Source organism: Coturnix japonica, chromosome 12, assembly GCF_001577835.2.
Source record: "Coturnix japonica isolate 7356 chromosome 12, Coturnix japonica 2.1, whole genome shotgun sequence".
NCBI classification, from domain to species: Eukaryota; Metazoa; Chordata; class Aves; order Galliformes; family Phasianidae; genus Coturnix; species Coturnix japonica.
The window spans coordinates 15037497-15060386 of NC_029527.1; the positions used below are offsets into that span (position 1 = coordinate 15037497).

The 22890-nt window shown below is 39.0% G+C and overlaps 1 protein-coding gene across 7 annotated transcripts in view; it reads left to right on the forward strand.

Moving 5' to 3' along the window:
- Nucleotides 1-12242, forward strand: part of LOC107319952 (contactin-6) — a 137971-nt gene extending 125729 nt beyond the window's left edge. For 6 of the 7 annotated variants that reach the window (XM_015875352.2, XM_015875353.2, XM_015875355.2 and 3 more), the window contains 6 exons: nucleotides 414-648; nucleotides 1199-1314; nucleotides 2265-2451; nucleotides 5925-6037; nucleotides 7270-7438; nucleotides 8069-12242. In XM_015875352.2, coding sequence (XP_015730838.1) covers nucleotides 414-648; nucleotides 1199-1314; nucleotides 2265-2451; nucleotides 5925-6037; nucleotides 7270-7438; nucleotides 8069-8169 — 921 coding nt within the window. In that variant the 3' untranslated portion in view covers nucleotides 8170-12242. The remainder of the gene's footprint in view (nucleotides 1-413; nucleotides 649-1198; nucleotides 1315-2264; nucleotides 2452-5924; nucleotides 6038-7269; nucleotides 7439-8068) is intronic. The other variant, XM_015875354.2, reaches the window with a different exon arrangement.
- The last annotated feature ends 10648 nt before the right edge of the window (nucleotides 12243-22890 follow it).

The window sequence follows — 22890 nt, forward strand, 5'->3', positions numbered from 1 at the left end:
TGCACAAGCAATTACACAGCTGACATGAGCCTCTGTGTACATTTGCTCCTTTCCCATCTCTTTCCTTCTTTTAAAATCATTTAAAATTAGTGTTCCTATGCCCCTTGGGGGAAAAAAATTCAGCTATAAACTGTGCTGAGTGAATTGCTTTTAATTTTGAAAACTTCATGCCTGAAAGAGAATAACTTTAATGGAGCTGATCAGATCTTTTGTTTCTAAATTGATTGCCTCAATAGATTTATTATTTTGATTTTTATTTCAATATTACATTGACTGATGGAGCAAACATTATTATCTTCTCTAAGGCACAGTCAACTGAATCAATGCTCCTAAAATATTCTCAGAAAATGAAGATTCAATTAAAACAGTGTATACTTGCAAATGCTTATTGACTGACTGCCCTGTCACTGCAGCCAGTGCCAGAAGAACTACAAAATGGAGAAGGTTTTGGCTATATCGTTATGTTTCGCCCTCTTGGCTCAACAACATGGACAAAAGCAGCAGTGGCTCCCGTAGAAGCAAGTAAATATGTTTATAGGAATGAAAGCATTGCACCTCTGTCTCCTTTTGAAGTGAAAGTTGGTGTCTACAACAATGAAGGAGAAGGGACCCTGAGCTCCATATCCACTGTCTACTCTGGAGAAGATGGTAAAGTGTGTTGCTCTTATTAGTATCGGTTGTGTAGAGCACATAGGTCCCAGGTACGACTGTGCAGATCTCTGTAGGGATGGTAAGAAATGTGTTCAAAGCTGCTCATTGCAGATTCTCAAGAGAAATGGGACAGAGGATGGGAATTCGAAGGGAACAAAGGCAAGGAAAAGATTGTCAGAGTTACTTTAAGTAGATGGTATGTTTCAATGCACTTGTCTCAGGAGCTCCCACTGAGCAGTATAAGAAAAAGCAGGAGACATTCAAAACATTTTATCTATCAGAGAGCCCAGACCACTCAGTACAGATCATTTCCTCTAAAAATCTGTCCCAGATTACAGGTTATGACCAATTCTGAAAAATCACAGTTTTGCTACTGTTCCACAATAAATGGGCAGCAAAACTGAAGATTCACATCAGGTTTCCCAATCCTCTTCCTGCTGCATCCACCAAAAATGTTGACTTTTTCTCTAATCTCTCTAACTATCTGATGCAGCAACCTTTTCATACTACAGACATTCCACTTATTGCCTTTCCTCTCATGATCCAGAGCCGCAGATAGCACCAGCAGGGACTTCAGCACTGAGCATCTCGGCGGCAGAGGTGGAGGTCTCCTGGCAGCCCGTTGCATGGAACAGACACACAGGCAGGGTGCTGGGCTATGAGGTGAGGTAGCAGCTGATGCTGTTGTTGCTGGGGTGGTAAGGGAGATGGGGCTGAGACTGGGCATCTTGCAGACATCCCTTCCCCAGCCACATTGGTATTCTGGTTCTTCTTCCCTTGCTGCCAAGTCAGCAGATAATGCAGCTCTTCACCTGACTCTCATTAACAGCATTTCACCTGAGATAATCACGAGCATTTACAGACCAGGACTGCAGTTCCTACCCAGCCTTTTTGTAATGTAAATTAAAACCTCAAGATTAATCATTTGTGATGGCCACTATAGAAGGCCTTGTGCTTGTTCTTGATTCCACAAAACAAGGTTGATCCTCCCTCCTCTTACACAGCTTTAGCACTGCCTGAGCATGATGGGGGCAGCTGATATATAGCAGGCACGCACATGACCTCCACCATTCCTTACAGAAGGAACTGCTTGTTATTACCAACCAGAGCTTCTCCTACAGCATTTGAAAGGCTTTGAGCTTCTCTCTCCTGTTCATAGCGAGCAGCCATATTCAAACCTTCTAAATCAAATGTTCATTAAAAAACAAAGAAGGTCTAAATGTCTGTCACAGAATGAAAATTAGACAGGATACATAATAGTTGAAATCCTCTTGGATGATGCATAGAAATGTTTCTTTGTATCTTTTAAAGATTTTTTTTTTTCTTTTGAATCTGTTCAAACCTTAAAGCCAAAAAGCTTTTAAAATATCTCATTTTATCGAAGTTTTCCTTTTGGATTTCTATAAGGATTTCATTTGCTTTCTTAATGTGTATTCTGTTTCTGAAGTTTTATTTCTTCTCTATAAATATTCACGCTTGGTTTTATTTCCTGCTGGTTTTGTATATGAAAAATCCAGTATTCCTTGAAATCTTCACTGTCAGTGTGCCTACTTGCCAGCCAGATCTGTAACTGATGCAAAACAATGAATTGCCTTTTTGTTTTGGCTTTTCAGGTCTTATATTGGACCGATGATCCCAAGGAAAGCACAGCTGGTAAAGTCAGAGTCAATGGGAACATAACAGCCAAAAATATCACAGGCCTAAAAGCTAACACAGTGTATTTTGCAACAGTTCGGGCTTACAACACAGCAGGGACAGGGCCCTCCAGCTCCCCAGTAAATGTCACCACTAAAAAGTCACGTGAGTATTCAATTTTGTACAACAAATGTTGCAGACTCCCAGGTGGGACAGTGACATTTCAGCTTATCATGACCCAGCTCTGCTAAATGTTGCAGTACCAAGGAAAATGGGATCCCAAATTTCTTCATAAAATTAAGCAGTGAAGTCTGTGTCTGAGAAACTTTGTCTCTTCTTTATTTCTTAATTTTGTGGTCAGCATTGAGTTTGCTCAGATTCTGGTATGCAAGATGTTGATGTTGTATTTAGATCTGCGTCCAGTTCTGTCTCAGCAGAAGCTACAATTCCCAGTGAGTGAAATCAGCCCTGAGGTTATTTCTTTTACCCTGTTCTGTGTGTGCACTCAGGTCATTCTCTACACTGCCAAAACCAGGTAACATGGGTGTTTATGTTCCTACAGTGTAGCAACAATTAAAAAGGATCTTTTTTAAATGGAACAGTGTGCCACTTGCTTTTAGGAAATTTCAAAAGAGAGTCAAAGTCAATGAAGGAAAGATATTCCACAGGTCAAGCTGTAGATTTGGGATTATGGCTTTTATTTATTTTATTTTTATTTTTTAATAGGAAACTGTTACATTTTCTAGGTGTTTCTGGGGACCTCAAAATTGTGCCATAGAAGAACATATGTGACACATTCACTTATATACTATTTAATCAGTAACTGTTCAAACTCCCTGCAATTTTAGAAGCAAAAACATGCACTTTTCTACTTGTGAGAATAAGAGCTACATGAAATGTAGTCTTTCATGGGGCCATCCTCTGAGATAATACAGGAGTGCTGTTTTACATGATAGAACCTGTAAAGGAAATGCTCATCAACAGCAATATAGGCATAAAACAGGAACTCTTGCTAATCTGCTATATACCCACATGCCCCATTATTTTTAGACTATCAGTGGACTACGTTTTCCCAATTTATCAACAATTTGCACAAAAAAGGAATCTTCTGACTCTCCTCGTTTGTCCTCTTATCCATGCATCACTCCAGGTTATTGCTTTAAAGTGCTAGACAGGAGTTAAATACTTTAATGATTAAATTTAATGTTGGTAGCATAAGCCAAAATAAAGCCAGAGAAAATCTTTGGAAAACCTTGAGGAAGACTTTTCTCACAGACACTGTAAAATGGACTCATCTCTGGAAATGATTCACTATATTTGTATGTATATTTGTATGGAAGAAAAGATAAAGACACGTCAGTCAAGAGGCAAAACAAAAAAGGAACAGATTTGTTTTTGATTTACATTGATTTCGTCTTCTGTCAAACTCAGGATGGTGCTAATGGTTCATTTAAAAATTAAAGTCAAAACAACCTATTTAATACTTGAAAACATATATTAAAATTTTAAGCTCTCATTTCTGAAAAATGCAGGCATTTTCAATAGGAGAAGAGATGGCACATCAAGAGCATATAAATGATACACATCTACAGCAGGAGCTTTGGCTTCAAGCGAATAGCTCTGTCTTCACGCTCATTGCCAAAGATTCCTAGTGTTCTGTATACGGCATTATTGTACAGACTAAGCCAAACTTAAAACTCCAATAAGCCTTCAGCCAAATAAGTGCAATTCTGATTGAAATATACTTATCTAAGATCAGTTTAATGTCTAGGTCGACATCATGGTGTAAGTTTACTGCTTAGGAAAGTAAAAATGATGCATACTGCTCCACAAGGAGGCGTTACAAGGCTCAGCTATTCCACTTATTTCATATTATATATTATATTCATAATCATATATTATATATTATATATTCATATTATATATATTTATATGTCATCGTGGTTTTAAGGGATTTCACTGCTTTTTAATCACTAATGCATATTTTAGAAGATGTACATATTAGAAATACTTTGCAAGTATAAACTTCAACTCAAAAAACCTATGAAGATTTCCTAAAACATGAGTAACTTCACTAACTTGATTTACTTAAGAATATCAAATGTTCTTGATAAAGTTGATAAGTTAGTTGTGGAAAGGCTTGGGCGTCTTAAATCTAAGGAGCTGTTCATAGTGTTCTTGTTTATGGGTATCACTGTGAGTCTGGGAAAGGGCAGTCCATTACTGCCTATTCTGGTCCCTGACTGTAGATGAGAACCAGATAATTCAGCTTAGAAAGTTACCCAGAGGTGGGTTTTTCAACCAAAAGTTGGGGCATTTAAATGGTTTTAAGTACTGTATTAAAAGATTTTGGATAAGATGATATTCCCCCATATTTGAGGGCATCAAGCAGTTTTCAAAGTACTGAGTCAATTAAAAATTTGACATCCTTTATATCTTGTGAATGTTTCATGTCCAAATTCCTTCATCTAAAACATTTGGTAAAAGCAACAAAGAATTTTCAAACAAAATTTAAGTAACTTTTTGGTTTGAAGCATGTGAATGTATGTAAATGCATTCAAAAAGAAAAATAATCTTTATCCAGTATGGACTTAGGGTTCGTGGAAAGATATCTGCTTAGATTCACCTGAGTAGCCCAGTAACACCTCCTTTTCCAGACACTGGGGTGTATTAAACTTCTCCACGGTCAAGAAGCAGATAGATGCATAACAACAGATGCCATTGATTCATTCTCTGTGTGGGAAATAAACAGATCATGGAGTATTACCAAGTCTGCGGTACCTTCTGAGCTACGTATGCTAACCTATCAGTATGTAAGAACTGTAAGGAGTGAAGAAGAATCCCAGAAGTTTAACATTTTAAAGTCAGGCCTGGGACCCTTATAACCCAGCAGCCCTTTCTCCATATCTCCCTCTCTTTTCTCAATTATTTTTAAATTCTTATTTCTTCTGACACCCCTGGCACTCTCCTCCCAGGCAAGATTTGGGGAATGCACCATGGAGATGGAGATGATGTAAATCTGAGACAGTCAGTTCAAAGGCGCAGTTTCAACTTCACATGTTCACACAGGATTCGATTTCTGTCACTCGTAGGCAAATTTTCAAAGTCCTGGCACTTAGGCATAAAAAAACCTTTGAAAATCTACCCTCAGCCTATTATACTGAGAATTTATAAAATCCAGCAACGTTTCATGATGGATCACATGGAGACTTTAATGTGTAACTCTTTGTAGCCTATTCTCATGGCCGATGAAAATCGAGCCTTTTGTATTCTGCTCCTGGTTTCAACTTTTTTTTCTGAAATCCATACAGCAAAACATTCTCCAGTCCATTAAAAGATAGATGGGAACAACATCATACTTAAATAAAATCTATCAAATGTAACTTGAACTGTCAGGCACTGTCAGGCTTTGCCTAATTTCCAGAATGAACTCTCACAGTAAGTGGTTCTGTGCTATGAATAGATCTTTATTCTGACTAATAAGAGAGCAATGATAGACTGGAAAATATATTTCTCTCTTTTAGACTTGAATCACCCATGCATTTGCTACTTCCATGTCAGAGTCTCATTCAATTACACTATGCAAATTAATACAAAGTTGTATCTTGTGATCATCATCATCTTTGTTTCTTTTTAAGCTCCCAGTCAACCTCCAGTAAATATTGCATGGAAACTGACAAATTCCAAAATCTGCTTGAATTGGGAACATGTGAAAACAATGGAGAATGAATCAGAGGTGCTAGGCTACAAGGTAAGTCATTGCATTATTACAAGGTAAGTCATTGCGTTATCTCGTTAATCATACACGTTGTTTATAACAGAGGTGAAAAAAGTGAGTTGTTGGACTGTGACTATTCATTACCCATGAAAAGGTGAATTTCCTGCAGTCACTGGGATGGTTGGCTGATATTTATAGAAAGTGTGGAAGAATATCTCATTTGGAGTTGGATGTCCCCATTGCTGGACTCCTCTTGTTCCTTTTCCCTTGTAATCTTATTTCTGTAAGGTTCTTGCATTGAAATGAGCTTCGCACACCTGTAAGAAATAGAGAACAGACTCCTAAGAGTTAAAGTGACCCAGAACATATTTAAAAGTCCTCCCTCTCTGACAATTCATAAACATAGCTTTGAAAATAGAATGGTAGATACTCACATAAAGATCACTGTGGGCGAAACAAAAGTTGGTTCCATAAATCTGCTTTTTAAGGACAGGCATATTTAGTTTAAAGTTTGTTTGCAGTGTCTCTGACCCTCAAAGACTTTCTGAAAGACCTGAAAAGTGGTCAGAATGGCTGGGGAGAGCACTTAGATGGGGAAAGATTGTCAGGATCAAGATCCTGGTGTTGCTCAGCATTTAAGTGACTATCAAGAGTTATTTATTCCCAGGGAGGAAAAAGACAGAAAAAATATCCTACCATGTAATCTTTCTCAAGATCACCTCCTCTTAGAGCCTAGTTAGTGTGCTTGAATGGCCCCACAAAGTGACATTAAAATCAGACTTTTAAGCTCTTCTCTCTTGTATCCAACATACCTGCTTCTTCCTTATAACTGTCTGTTACATTTTGTTGTGGAGAGAGTGCTATAAGTACTCAACACAGTATTTTCCTTACAATCTCCATTAACTCTATTTCTCCTCCTGCTTTGCTCTTCAAGTGCTCTTTTAATCATAACTATGTAAAGTTTGTCAAGAGTGATAATTACGAAGAAAGGCTTCTATAAGGCCCAATCTGATCACAGTCTGTCTCCCCCAGGGCACGTGGGCTCAGGGCTGCTCCGCACCTCGTCCCAGAGATAAATTAGTGAAGAGACCTATGTGCAGGCAGGCACTGGGTCTATCACAACTAATTGCAGAAATGTGCTTCCTAAGTGGAAACCCAGATACTACTATTCAAACTTCTGTCCTTTCATTTCTCAGCCATGTAAAGAACAATGTAAAATCTGAAGCAACTGAGTAACCTCTGTTCTCTAACCGTTTTTTGTTTAGATTTTGTACAGACAAAACAAACAGAGTAAAGCTCACATATTGGAGACAAACAACACTTCAGCTGAACTTCTGGTGCCATTTGAAGAAGATTATCTCATTGAAATAAGAACCGTCAGTGATGGTGGGGATGGCAGCAGCAGCAAGGAAATTAGGATCCCAAAAATATCAAGTACGTAAGATTGTATTTCCTTTCTCTGAATATCAACGTGTAATAAGAAATCTGTGTGCCTCTAAATAGTACAAAGGATTAACAGAATTTTTGCTACCACTGTTGACCTCCTTCTCCCTTTGTTCTACTGGGTGAATGTAGATTAGTGTCCAGTTTCCTCGTGTTCATTAGTGGAGAAACTATTTCACAATACCCAGATGTGACCTTATCTGTAATGCTTTTCAGAGACATAAACTTCCTTACTGAACTCAACTCTGCAGCTTCTGTATATGCTGCAGATTTTAATCCGGTCTGGAGCTGCTGCATACACTAAGGTAGAGCTCCTCAGCTGCACTCCACAACTAGTGCAGGTGTGTCCAGGCTCTGCTCTTATTACTCACCCAGAATGGAACCCTGGCTTGTAACTAACCAACTCAAACCCTCCTGCAAGCTGATATCTATATGGGGCATGGGAAGGCTGTTCAAAACTCTCTAGAATTGCTGCTACAACTTAAAAGTGAATAGAAAGAAATAGTCTTTCGGATATTTTATTTTGCATATATTTTGTAAAAGAGCATTGTTAGACAAGACTGCATAGGAAAAATGGATTGGGACAGAAATTTCCTTATTTTTATGCTTATGTTTTTACAGGTTTAAGCTCTAGAGGAATAAAACTGTCCCCAAGAAAACTGTATACATCGACATCTGGGATCCTACTCTTGAGTTTTGTTCTTATGTACTCTTTTCCTTGATGACTGAAGCAATGGACTCTTAACACTGAACTACCTGTAGATTCTGTCTTAATACTTTATCACAACCAAAATTTCCAAGAAGGAAAAATAGTGGGGGTGGGGAAGGGAGACAGAGATTGTACACATAAAAGAAAATGTAAATATTAATAATGTATTGATTAAAAAGATAAGCTTTGAAATACATAGCTAAAGGTATATGCATTAATTAAATAGAGTGGTACCAAATATAACTTGAGACTGTGAAAAGAGTGATCTCCAGTTTTGTACTAATTCTTATTGAAACTCCAATTTAATGGTATGGCAAACATGGAAGATTTGTGCCAGGAGGTAACTGAGAAGAGACCTGAAATTACTTGTGTTGTGGATATTAATTATCTCACATTCTTCACCGTAACCTCTAAACAAAACAAAACCCACCAAAAACATTTCAAATAAATAACAGTTAGTTATTTACTTTTTGTATTACAGGAACCACTACAGAATGCATAGTACGAAATATATTCGTAGGGGAGCTGTTAGTTCAGGGTTTCAACTGGTGATTGAACACCTGGTGATGGGGTGTGCCTGGCCCAGACAGCACAGGCAAATTGTTTGCACCTGTGCTTACTCCCCACTTAACCAGAAGGAGGATGGGGGGAGGGTAGAGGCTCCTTGGGCTCAGATAGGGGCCAACTCTTGGAAGGAGAGCATCTCTTGGACCTGGGCTGTTTCTTGAGGAGATGTGCTGCATAGACAGGGATCCCCTTCACTATCTGGATGAGTTTAGTTCTTTTTTCTGTATGTGGTATATGGGCCAACCCCAAGCCCTTGAGTTTAAGAGAGTTTCAGTAACACCAGCAAGCCCTGAATCAGGTTTGGACAAGGCAGAACCTTTTGTAATTTGAGATATGAACTTTAAAAGGTTGTTTTATGCAAAGGCTGTTCTGATCAACAACTTTTTTAAGGAGAGATTAAAATATATCTGTCTTCTAGCATGTTTAGTTATCCTTCAGCTGGTATTGTTCTTCACTGTAGGTTGAAAGTGTAGATTCATCTCTGGGATGGGTGTGAAGGTAAATGAGAAGAACATTGATTTTCCTCATCTTGAAATATAAATAAAAGCATCTAATTAAACCCTTCAATCTATTGAGTTATTAGCATGTCAAATTAAACACCAGAGTGAGCTTGACTTTCAAGTGAATAGATAGAGCTCAAAACATGAAGTCACACTGCTGTCAGCTTTAACAACATCCTATAAAAGGTATTTGTTTTCTCACATCACTACTAGGGGACCTTTTCATCCTTCCCACTGTATTTTGAAGTCTATTTTCTTTTTGTAACTGACAAACGTGTTATCTCATCTTTGTAACCATTTGCAACAACAAATTAATCAAGTTCCCTCCCTACTCCAATACTTCTGAAAAAAGAAGGGCTCAAAGGGAGATGACACTTTGTATGCACACAAATGAGCTGAAAAATATGCTTTAACCTGTGCGTGATAATCTTCCAAAAAGCATGATAAAACATATTTCACATCCACAGAAATGGGAAGCTAAGCTGGAAGCAAGAGTCTTAATCCTAGGATAGCTTAAGTTGGAAGGGATCTTAAATATTACCCAGTTTCGATCTCTTGCTGTGGGGTGGATACTTGCCCCCCAGATGAGGCTGCTTAGGGGCTCATCCATGGCCCTTGGGTTCCTCCAGAGATGGGATGCCCGCAGCTCTGAGTGAAGAAATGCTTCCTAACATCTAATCTAAATCTCCACTCTTTTCGTTTAAAGCTATTCCCCCAGAGCCTATTGCTATCAGACTGTGTAATGCGTTGCTCTGCTCCTGTTTATAAGCTCCCCTCAAGTACAGAAAGGTCTCTGTGAGGTCTTCCCAGAGCCTTCTTTTCTCCAAGCTAAACAAGTTCATCTCCCTCAGCCTTTCTTCATAGATATTGCCCTTAAAATATGAAGTCGTATGGGAAGTTACCAAAATTTTGATGCCTGGGTTTACTGACGTGCTGAGAGAACTCCACGTGCTCTGACACAAAACCATAAATAATAAACACATAGCAAGAACATGCATTATGAAACAATGTTCAGTTTTGATTTATGTACTCCAGAGGATGAAAAGGACATTAAATCCCCAGGACAAGGTATTTCGCTAGGAATTGCGCTCTGTTAAATATTTGCTTTTTCTGTGATGCTATCAAAGCCAGAAGAGAGCATATTTCACATTCTTGTGGCTACAGAATTGAGTGTAGGAATGTGGGCTTTTCTTTATTGTGGATAAACAAATTTTACTTGCATCTGGTGGCAGTCGGTAATCCTCATATTGAATTCAACATTGTTTTTTCAAAAGGATGACCACTGCAGTGGAGCTCTGACAGAGCTTTTTGCATCATTACATCCCAGCAGGTCTCCAGCTGCAGCTTGTTGCTACCATTGCAGCCTGCATGCAGATTTTCTGTCATCCAATAAGCAAGGGGTATTTTATTTTATTTTTTTCAGTGAAAAGTAACTTAAACTCTTTTATTTTATAACATGAATCTGATCCTTTCACTAAGTTGAAACAAAACAATTCTTTTCATTCAAGGAAAGAAATACGTTCTGCAGAGCAGTTGTGTGGAACTGTATAGGAGGCCTGATAGGCAATTAATTACAGGGAGGTTCTAAAAATATAATTCTGCTTTTAGAAGTCTGTCCTTTGAGGCTTCTACATAGATACTAATTGCAGGAATTACTAGGAAGAGGTTTAACACAGCTTTCAGTAGAAAAGAGCAGTGCAGAATGAAGTAGCTGTGGTATTTAGAAGTCTTGTTAATACCCTAAGAACAAATATTTTTCTTTGTGGTGAAACTAAACAAGAAAATGTTTTCTTAAGGTTTGTTTTCATTTCTGCATGCATTACTGATTTTCCTTGCAAGGTGTTTTTCTCTCTGTAGGAGCTAATTTTCCAATTCCCTGTGTTTGACCTCATAATTTCTATATTTGTCTTATTCTGTTATTTCTGTGGGAGAATCCCCTTTTAAATTAAAGGACAACCCTAGGAAATTGAAGGTTGCTGACTTGAATAACGCTTTTCTTTGGCTGAGCTTCCTTAGAGCTGGCACATGAGTGCATTACAAAGTTACTATTCTGCCTAGTGAGTTCCAGTTGAGGGATAAGTATGTGTATTTATACAGGAAGGACCCTTGCAACATCAAGGCAATAACCAGTGGTCGTTACAGCTTATGTTTCCTACCTCTTCCATGTGCTACCATGTGGACAGTGTCTATCATAGATCTCTGCTCCACAGTTGTGGCGAAGTGGTGTCCCCTCTGCCTGCAGACATCAGGTTTTAGGCATCATAACCACTAAAACCAAGCAAGACATGCAACTCTAGCAAGTAATCTTTTCATTCTTTCCCTTAGAAGATGTTTACTTCAGCAAACAGAACTTAAATTGATCTAATTCACTATTTTGTTCTGCTGCTGTGCTTCCTAAAGTAGATTTACAACAAGAGAAGAATGCGTTAAAACACTGCTTCTAAGCAGTCTTAAAGAGAATACTATTAAATAATAATGTGGTCCCCTTCTATCTCTAAAATAAATGAAGTTTGTTAAATTGTGGAGGCCCGTGTTCTCCTCTTCCCTATCATTTTTCTTGTTGTTTGTTTCACTAAAATAGATGTCCAAATGAAACTGGACTGGTCAATCTACAAGAACAGCGTTGAAAAGGCCAGGTAGCCAACTTGAATGATTTCATCTTGTATCTTTGTACAATGTTAAGACATCTGGTGCTGAAATAGAAAGAGTGTTGTTACTCACAGTTGTAGAAGACATTTCAAAATAGGAATTTTAACTCCCAAAAACTAGAAGTCAAAAGGAAAACAACAGGGAAGGGGAACAACCCCATTTATTTGTATTGTACTGGAAATGCTGGGTGCAGACCTCCCGGACTTCAGAGCATGGGATCAAATCCAAGACAAGACTCGGATTTCCAACAGCAAGAAGAGTAATATCTATTATATTTTGATGACATAAGCAAAGTAGCAAAAAACTAAAACCAGTCGCAGTCAGAGATTTTCATTTTAAATTTAATACATCAACAAAATATTTCTCCCTGGAAAAAAAAGAAAAAAAAAAAAAAAGCAATTTTGAGTCTATCCAAATGTTTCAGTTGGTTCCAAATGCAATGTTTCACTGTGATTTAAGATCACTTAAACTTTCTTTAATGCCTTCTCCCTTCTTTATAGAGCAATTTCTGAATATGAATGCCAAGAAACTAAGTAAAATAGCCCATGTGTGCCATTGTACCAACCCCTAAATCAGCATTACCCTGATGTGCAGAAACACCCTGTGTTTTGTGCAGGTCGTTGGAATGCAGTGCTAGTGAGGACTTGACACAGAGCTCTAAATCACGCTTATGTATAAATACATTGCAAAAGCAAAGAAAGATTTTTATTAATATCTGAAAGTACTGCAGTCACAGAGAATTTCCCACAACGATTTGCTGCACAGAAGCAAGAATTAATCTGCTAAGAGAGGCTTTTGCATGCACAGGGCTGCCTGAGCTGGTGGTTGGGGATGCTGACGCAGGTTTTATCTATTTGGTCTTCAAAGGGTACTTGTGTCTAAGTGCTCTTTGCACTTCTCTGGGTAAAAGCTATCTAGAATCTTGCCCTACAGTGACTATACCTAATGCCTTTCCTCCACTCTGGTACCTGTATGTCCAGTGTACGCTCCCATGTGTCTCAGTGCCCTTGAATGTCAGTTGCTTTGAAGCTTGCCTTGCTTCATGTAGATGCAGCTTCACTGTAGCCTTTGAGTGAATGTGGGTTGAGGGACGATAATATTTGAAGTGGACTGTTGAAATGTTGGGACAAGTGTGGTGAGATCTTCCAAGTGCAGGCAATATGGAAATGCTGTTTTGTGGCGTTTGTATTATTTATCCTGAGGAGGGAATCTGTTGGGTTCAGGTGAGGTCTGTGTGCTGTCCTCTGCCACTGAGAGTGGATTATTGGAGTGCTGCCACATAGCAAAGGATTGTTATGGACCAGCAATGTGGAAGAATAGTATCGCTTTCATGCATTTGTATATATGTATTCAGAAATATCTCTCTACCTAAAAACATAGACAAAGTTGCAGAGACTTGGCACGTAATGACTTAGTCATCTTCAGAGTATATGTAAAGATGTGACATTTCTCTTGCTTTGACCACTATCTAATCCCAAATCTATGAGGTGGGGGGGAAGGGGAAGGGGGCAAAACAGTGCTATAAAAATAGCTTGTATAAAATTTTTCTTGGTTAAATTTACCGTGTAGAAAAGGTCACTTGGACATTTTGACAGCATGGTACAATAAAGGCCTCTAAATGGCTTCAATCATTCAGGCTTTTTTAGTTTGAGCTTCTTTTTTTATCAGTTCATAGCACTTAGAACTTGACAATGTGTGTGCTGTAGCAATTAGAATGTCATATTAATAATGCTGCTATGTATTATTTCTTTGCTTAACCTGCTCAACGTATGCCAATGTATTTCAGTGCAGGAAAATGTCTACAGAGATATCCTGTCCTTAAAAAATGAATTGGAATAACTCTGAGACACAAAAAGATAACCAAAAAAAAAAAAGTCCATCCTGGATTTCATGAGACATGCTCAAGATTTTAAAGAGAAACAAGGCAAATCTTTCACGTGTCCCTCTGCCCTCGGTAGATTTAAGACCTACACAGTTTGAGGGGGTTTGCGATTTATTTGAGGGCCTTCTTACACCAGTACCATTTATCCATAGAGATCAGCAGTTTACGTTGCATTGATTAATGTGGTTATTGATTTATTCTGTGATTGTACCAGCCTGGTATACAAGGACTGCAAAGTGCTGTTTTCTAAGAGTGATTGACTCCATTCTTTATTGACTAAAATGAGCTGATAAAAATCATCCTCTGGCTGAGCTGGAACTACTTTTTTGTATTCCTGCTCCTAGCAGAGGAAGTAGGAGGCAGACTGTGGTGCAGAGTGGGGGAAAGAAGTTCCAGGTTTGATTCCTATTGTAGCTGATAAGGAGGAAAGTAGCTGCTTTCCTACACCGTCTCCCGTCCCAATGTGCACACGTGCAGCTTCGTGCTTCCTTGCAGGGTAATAATGTTTCTTCAGCATTATTGGAAGTAAGGAAGCTTTTCTTGATACCTCCAGAAAGAATGGTTCTGAGTATGTATATATCTGTACCATTCTCTATCTCATTCTTGCTTGCAGTTGTAAGAAATCTCAGAATTATATATGGAGCAAAGCACTTTAAATCTTATTTCATATTATGTATTCAGCGTTAGGTTTACAAGGCAGCATTATTATACCTATTTATGTGTATATGCATTATGTGGTGAAATCTGTTAAGTAAAATCATCATGGCACAAGAAATACCTTCTGTAGAGAAGATCTCTGAGTACCCACACTGTTCCAATTGGGGATGTTCCCTAATAGAGAGATCCTCCCAGACTCCGGAGTCACACAAGGTTTTTGAATTAGCTGCCTCAAGTCTAAACCCCCCCAAAGAATCCCTTTTTCTCCTGTTTAACACACAGACCTTTCTCCCCATATCTAGACATCTAGGAGAGAAGTACTCTGTTCTGTGCCTGTTGTGTTGGTTGGCAGACAGTGAAGTTTATTGCATTAGGTCATGCTTTTATTGAAGAAAAGGGTTTGGTTTTATGGAGTTATGGTAGGTTTCGCTCTTGTTCTTGGAATCAATATATCACTCCAAAAGCAGTGTGGGTAGAGCTGCCTGGTGGTGGGGCAGCACTGGGGCACCAGCATTTCCCACACATACATGAGATGAGTGCACTCAGTAGCAAGAAAATTAAAAGCTGGTAACTAAGCACGCGTATCTATGCACATATAGATAAAAACACATATATAAGGAGCAGAAAATAGTGAGCTGTGTAATGAAAAGAGTAATACATTTTTCATTTTCCCTCTCTCCCTGAGAAGAAAAATCAAAAGGCTGATTCTGCAGCAGCAGGCAGTGTATAGCAGCAGATATTGGTATCTGGGGCCCATAATAATTTATCTAATTTAGCTATGGCACTACATTCATAAGTATGAGCTACCCGTCATTTCTCTACATTAGGAGTGGTGTGTGCTTCTCCATTTTTCCCCCAGTCACCGGAAGATTTCTTCTATGAATATATCCCTCTATAAATACATGGCTGGCTTTCCAGGCTTATTAGTTGTTCCGAGGAAATAAAATGATAACACACTTTGTACTTTAAAACTTGTTTTATTGAGATGTTTTATATACTATTCGAAGGCACCTGTGAAATGAACTCATGGCCATGGTTAGCATCACCCCATCCCTACAACTTAGTTCTTTTTTGTTTCATTTCCTAAATTAAAGGTATCAACTGAAATATGGTCACTTTGTGGCAGTTGCAACTTTCAGTAAAATGAGCCTGCCAACAATTATTGATTCATACGCACTCTGGTCTGTGCTGGTACATAGCTTGGCATTTAATAAAATTAAATGTCCCTGGTCAAGTTACGCCATTGGGCTTTAATCAGTGCAATCTCCTGTGTTTATTAGAGCTTTCAGCACCACTCGTGGTAGTCTGGAGCTGTGCACTTCTCCCAGCTCTGCAGGCAATGGTAGGAAGACATCTGTCCTCTGAGGATGGGCAATATCAGCATAGGAAGTGCACCATGTACTGCTTTACCAGAGATACCTGATTTGTCTGGCTCTTCTTCTGAGGAGTTGCACTAAAACTCCCGTGTATTTTCCAAGTGGAGTTTACATTAAAGCAGTTTGTTGTTAACCAAATAACTGCAGGATTACCAGAGCTCTCAGGTGGAATTGCTCTTAAAGATCTGTCATAATTGTAGGTCCCAACTGGGGGTGCGCAGAAATGTTTTTAGTGCCTTCCAGTTTTCAAATCAGTTTTAATGATTTAGAACAAAACCTAAATATTTCTATGCATTCTAGCAAATAATGTTCATTTTCAGGCTTTAATACTGGCATAATATTTTGTGTGTAGGCAATGCAAGATTCAGTAGATTTTCTTTCTTTCTTTCTTTCTTTCTTTCTTTCTTTCTCTCTTTCTCTCTTTCTCTCTTTCTCTCTTTCTCTCTTTCTCCCTTTCTCCCTTTCTCCCTTTCTCTCTTTACGTCTCTCTCTCTACTCTTTCTGCTCTCTCTCTTCTCTCTTCTCTCTCCTCTCTTCTCTCTTTCTCCTCTCTCCTCTCTTCTCTCTCCTCTCTCCTCTCTTCTCCTCTACCTCTCTGTTCTCTACTCTCTCTCATCTCGTCTCGATAAATCTCATCGGCTCTCTCTTCTCTCTCTCTCTCTTCTCTCTCTCTCTCTTCTCTCTCCTCTACGTCTTCTCTCTCTCCTCTCGTTATCTCTCTTCATTTCTCTACTCCTTTCTCACCTCCTTTTCCTCTCTTTCCTCTCTCTTTCTCTCTCTCTTTCTCTCTCTCTTTCTCTCTCTCTTTCTCTCTCTCTTTCTCTCTCTCTTTCTCTCTCTCTTTCGCTCTCTCTCTTTCTCTCTCTCTCTCTCTCCTCCTTTCTCTCTCCTCTTTCTCTCTCTCTCTTCTATTCTCTCTCTCTCTCTTCTCCTCTCTCTCTCTCTTTCTCTCTCTCTCTCTTTCTCTCTCTCTTTCATTGTTTAAAACAAATAGAGTATTTCTTTGCCTGGGTGATGAAGTCCATGTGTGCTGTTCTTTTACAATTAGTAACACTCATAGCTCTGCATTCGCTGAAGTTAGAAGTTAGCCAGAGCACTCTGAGTCCCTCTGTGTTGTGCTCCCCATGCAGGAGGACCCCTGGTTTGTTGAGGAGATGCACGTTGCTCCATCTCAGGGCAGAGTTTTATCTGGGTTGCTGATGGTGGCCACATTCTCAATGGAAGCTGATGATTCTCTGCAGGCAGATGCCACCAGCGCCCTCAGTATGAACATGGCCTGGTGGGGAGAGCAGCCCCTCAGCATCCCCAGCAGTGGGACAGGTTTTTCAGCATGCTCTCAAGTTAAAGATATTCCTTGTTAATCCCAGAGAAGTTTTGTTGTGGTTCTTTTTTCTGCCTTGCTATTTGCTTTGAATTTTGTTTAATGCCACGAGTACAGAGTGATTCAACTCCTGTTTGTGAGGGCTTTCAGGTGATTTTGAGCATGAGGGCAGCAAGGACAGGTTGAGTTCTCTTTGAGAGCTGCCAACCCCATCTTCCCTGCTAGGTTTTCACAGGCAGCAGTATACCCAGACTCTTCACTTGGATGTAGTCAACATACCTGTAATTAAACCATCAGCTCCACAGTGGAGCTGTGGTAAAACTCATTTGTTGATGAACTTGTAATTTGTAGATGGAGGGATTTGGGGGTTGCTCCTGTTAGGGAGGAAAAACAATAGCTTTCTTTGGCAATACCGTCTTACTTAGGGAAGTCAATTATAAACAAAAAGTAAGTCTAACTCACGTGGCTTTTAGACCTCCTGTAAGTCTATGCTGCTTTGTTTCTGTTTTGATCCTACTTTTAGTCTTGCATGCCCCTGCCCTGTTTCATATCTTCCCATGTACTTCTGTACATAGACTTACAAAAATACTTCTGTATACGTACAAGTCTTCAACATATAATTGAAGAAACCTCTTCTTTGACACAGGGCAGTACCGATGGCTCTTCAACAGCACTATTTTCTTTGAATTACGCTGTGTTCTGAGGCATCATTGTGGTTTCCTTTCTTATCCTTTTTGTTTCTATTTTCCAGTGACTAAAATAAGGCTCTTGTAACCTCTTCCTCCTCCCTCCCTGGGCTGAACATTGGCTATCACATCCCATGACTTTCCTAAGTTTTTACCTTAGTTTGCTTCTTGGTTACACAAATATGACAGATGTCAGAATTCTGCATTTAATGCAACCCTGAGAGAAAGAAGTACATTTAGGCTATAACAGTACTGCAGATGGTGTTATTTGTTGTAGAGGAGACTCCAGGAGAGCACTCAAGTGCCAGCTAGAAAGCTCAGTATAATGTTTTAAATAGTAATGGAGTTTATTAATGAGAAGAAGTTGGACTGCAGCGTAACTCTTCCAGCAGATACTGTCGTTGTTTGTGTTTCACATCATTACTGATTTTGTATTCAGCATATCGGAACCATTAATTCAGATTTAGTCTGCAGCTGAATAAGCCAGATTGCTTAGGAAAATAAACGTCTCTATTACTTTTTATGGTGTTGAAATTAATTTACAGTTCCAGATTGTGATAACTAAAATTGAGAATTAAAACTATATTTGCTACCTGAGATTTCCCAGAGATTAGCATTCACGAGGCTGTAAAAATATTAACTACTTTAAATAATGCTTGCAATATTTCTAGAGTTATAAAGCACCTTCCCTTAGCTCACTTTAATTTATTTAGCATCTACATCTTTAAACCTCCCTTTTAGAATATTCACACTGCCTAAAGATTAGACTGAGATTATTGCATTAAGAGAAATGCTGTTTGCAATGATGGCATGTAATACAACATGTATTTCCAGGGGCTTTGAAAGGCGTGGAAATAAAATGTTTAATGATGTCTTTAAGGGCTCTCAGAACTGCTTTTGTGCTATTGGAAAAGCTGAGGTTGAGCAGAATTTCTGAAGCAGAATGGCATCAAGTCAGTGGCAGAGTAGATAAAACCTTTATAGGAATGGGGAAACTCAAGAAAAACTCATAGAAAAGCAACTTTATTTCCGGATTAATCTCTGAGAATTGTGGGGAGTGAAAAAGGGAAAGATGGGTGAATAAGGAGCAGGGAATGTGGTTGCTCAGAGCAGGTCTTTCTCCAGCAAAGCCAGCAGACGCTGAGATGTTTCTCTGTTAGCATTTCATTCCCCTCTCAAATACTCAATGCCTGCACTGTCAGAGGCATTCAAAAATCACAATTTCTCCCCCAAAATGGGCAATCATTTTAACTATTGTGTATGTAGGGCTTTTTGAGCCTTTAGTGTGTACCCAAGTCAAAGTTGGACTTCAGCTCTGCTGAAATGAATAGCTGAGCTCCTTATGGAACTGGTTGATGCAGAAAGCTGGAGCTTAAAGAAAGCCATTGAATTTCATAAGAAAATTGGATGAGTTGGACATGGTACCATTGCAGGATTAAGTTCTCAGCCAATAATGTCTGTTCTAATACCTCCTTTGTAGAAAGAAGAAAATGGGATTTAATTTTAAATCCATAGATTCAATGATAGTTTGTAAGGTGCAATACTGCCTTGGATGTTTGGGTAAATTCTGGCTTGGCTCTGATATTTACTGCTTTAATGAAATATCTGCCCGATTGTGTCAGTATGCAGAAAAGGCAGAATTGAACAGACCCATAACAGCAGAGTCCAAACTTTGATTTTGATTTGAGTGGCATAGAAGCAGTAACTGGAAGGATACTTTGTCAAGGGAGCTGCAAGGGGAAGCTCCCAAGTGCTATTAGAACTGTGTGATGGCAAATCATGTTGCATATAGCCTGCAATAACAGCTTTTTTAAGAGTTCATCACTTGACCACCCTTCCATATAGAGATCATTTCCTTTGGGTACCACTGGAGAAGAAATCGTGTTCCCAAAGACTCTTTCTTTGCTTATTTTAATGCTAATTTTTATTATTTCACATCAGAGTTCCTTGCATAAGTGATTTTTAGGATGGTGAAACCTCAAGCTGAGATTTCAGTACCTGAATTCCTGCTATGAAACCACAGAAACAGAACTGCCTCATTTTCCATTTCCTCATTTTTTGATGTTTAAGAAAATATACTGTTCTTAATTCTGAAGGCAAGAACCCAAATGCCTGAGTGTCATTTTATGAGAATTTCCCTTTACATCGCGAGTGAGTTTCCAGCGTTCCATGGCTGTGCCTTTGCAATAATGGTTTTAAATGGATACGTTTATTTTCCCCCAGTTTTTAGTATCTACAGAAGAAGCAGGGGGCTAATTACCCACACTGAGCTGTGAGGGTCAGATCCAGAGGAAAAAAATGAAACTAAATGTTTCAGAAAATAGGTGAAGGATCCTGCTGTGGCAAACGGTGGATGATTTAGCCTAGCACTGTGGCTCCCAAACCTTCATAAGTTATAGCAGAGCCCATGCTTTCGGTGCATCACACTGGACCTAGCAACTACACATAAACAGATCCAGTCAGAACCAGGAAAAAAAGAGCTATTAAATTGAAAAGTGTTTTTTCTCTCATTAAAAGTAATGCATATTTAACTATGTGTAAAATCAGAGAGTGAGGATATAGAGATCCATTCAAAATAGAAATGTATATCAGTTTTAAGCAGCAGCTTCCATTCCTGTTGCACTTTCATTGCAGGCAAGATGTCTACTTAAAAAGTGCCTGAAATAGGTCACTGGAAGAGAAAAGGATTGAGTTTAAAATTATTTTCTTATTCAGCTATGCATCCACATCATCCTGAGACCTAGGTGTAGGTGAAACTACCTGGAAGGCATCATTTGGGATGGCCTCATTCTGATCTAGTGCAAAGAGCATAACAAAATCTTAGGGTCCATCCAGACTCATGCAGCAGCACTCTTCTTCCTCCTTGCTGGGGATTTGTTCTTTTCTATAGATGTCATAGCACAAACCTTTTTATCAGACATAAGAAATCAATGGGCAATTAATCAGCATAGCATTGGTGGCGTAAATGAGATTAAACATCCCCACACATCTGCAAATTTAAGGCAAATAGAAAATGTGGGGGAAGTCAGTCCTCAAGGCACGTTAGAATCTGCGTTGTTTTGTGTTTTCCATTTGACTTTCCAGAAAACACTGATTAAAAGGTCCCCTTCGTTATGGTTGTAGCATCTTACTGCAGTCGTAGAGCGGCAGGCGTTAAGAAGTTCTCAGAAGAAATAAAGAAGTTGAGAAAATCATTTTATTGCCTGACAGAAGGGGAGGCTGCCTTAATTTTGTTGTCACTGGGAGTCTAAATGCAAAAGGACAGCTGCTGTGCTCAAGCAACAATGCAATCAGTTAATGCTTTCAGCAGGGAGACATTAGCTGCTTCTCCCTCCTGCCAGGCAGGGAGAAACAAAGTTTACCAAAAGAAAAGGAAAAAAAGGAAACTTTCAGATTTCTTTTCTTCCTGTGCTCGTTTGAAGGGAAGACAAGGGCTGCACCAGAACAGGGAATGTCTCAGGGTGCTCCCACTACTGTATGTTGCTGTTATGATGTGTGCATTGGCCATGGCATGCTTCTGCGATAACTGCAGTAAAGCCACATAATGATGACCACTGAAGAGAACACAAGAAGGATCAGGTAGATTGTTGCCAAAGCTAAATTTATTACTGACCAAAAAAAGAGATCAAGCAAGAAAATGTTGAATTAGGCATGGATTGAAGCCATGCAACCAAGAGGAATTTGCCCTACATAGTGATGAAATTAACATAAACTATAAACAAAATGAAGACACTTGCTATTTTTACATTCCTATTTTGAAATGAAAGTGAAGCAGAAAAAACAAGAAACTAAAACTGTATGTAAAGTCTACGAGGTATTTCTGCCACAGAGCTGCAATGACGAAGGCTCCTTCTTCTAAAAGAACAACCTTCAGCAGCTTTGTATGTTTGACCCTGACCAAGTTCTGCAGTGATAAAAAGAAGAATCAGAAGAGTTTCAGCCTTACTTTGGCATAATGATTTGTTTTCAGGCTTTCTGTGAAGATCTAGAACCACCAAAAGCAGGAGAAAGCGAAGAGAGGAAAGAGATGAGAAAAGACAAGAGATGAAACATAGTGGTTAGGCACAACCACCAATCCCTTTCACGTTAGGTCAGTGGACTGTCTTAAGAGGGGGGATGAACTGGGATTTTAAGGAACTTAATTATATTTTCAGATCTGCAACAGAACCGACTGTGCTCTTCCATGCTGCACTTAGAATTGTGTTTTTCAGAAATGCAGATCTCTAATAGCCTCATAGGGGAAGGCTGTGCAGGGCTCACAGGCAGGATGAGGCTTCCATCCTCTGCAGAACTGGGAAGCCAAAAGATCTGAGGGCACTCCTAAATCCAGAGCTCAAAAAAGCAATGCTTTACAGGTAAACTGATCAGGCAAAGCTCAGATTCTTTAGTCATCAAGGATGATGTTAAGAAGAACAGTCAAGAAAAGAATATTTCTTTATAAAGTGACAGCAACAAAAGCACCTGAAAGGAAACAGCTGGATTTGAGAACAATCCTGCCCTTGGTGCTGAAATAAAAGAAAAACATTTTTTAAGTTGCTGTTAACTCAGTCTTACGCATCATTATTAAATGCTGGAAGTTTAATATTTCATATAGATGAAATGAAAAGATTGCAAGAGAAACTGAATAACCTCCATAGCCTTCTGAGAGCACTGAGACCAAATCCACCCTGAAAAGGAAATGAACACTAAAACTATATCGTTGAATTAAATCCCATATTTATAGCATTTGTCTTAATTTCAGAGATTTATTGAAAAGGGATTTGAAGAAGATGAATTAATAGTAAGAAACGACAGACTAATCCTTTCTTTGGGACCAGTGATTATATGAAGGTGTATTGAAAACAGCAGAGAGAATGCTAGGTGCTCCTGCTGGATGAATACCACAGTTCAGTTTAGACATTAATCTACAAAAGTGGATTAAGAAAATCAGATGGTGAGACATTTCCACAAGGGTTTTGTTCAGTGTTGGGAACTACATCTACAAAGAATACGCTTTATGGCTCTGAGAAATCACCAGGGAAGGGGGTTGAAAAACTGTTTTCAATTCATTTGAAAAGATTAAACGTTGCCATAAAGTAATCTAATTAGTTGTATTC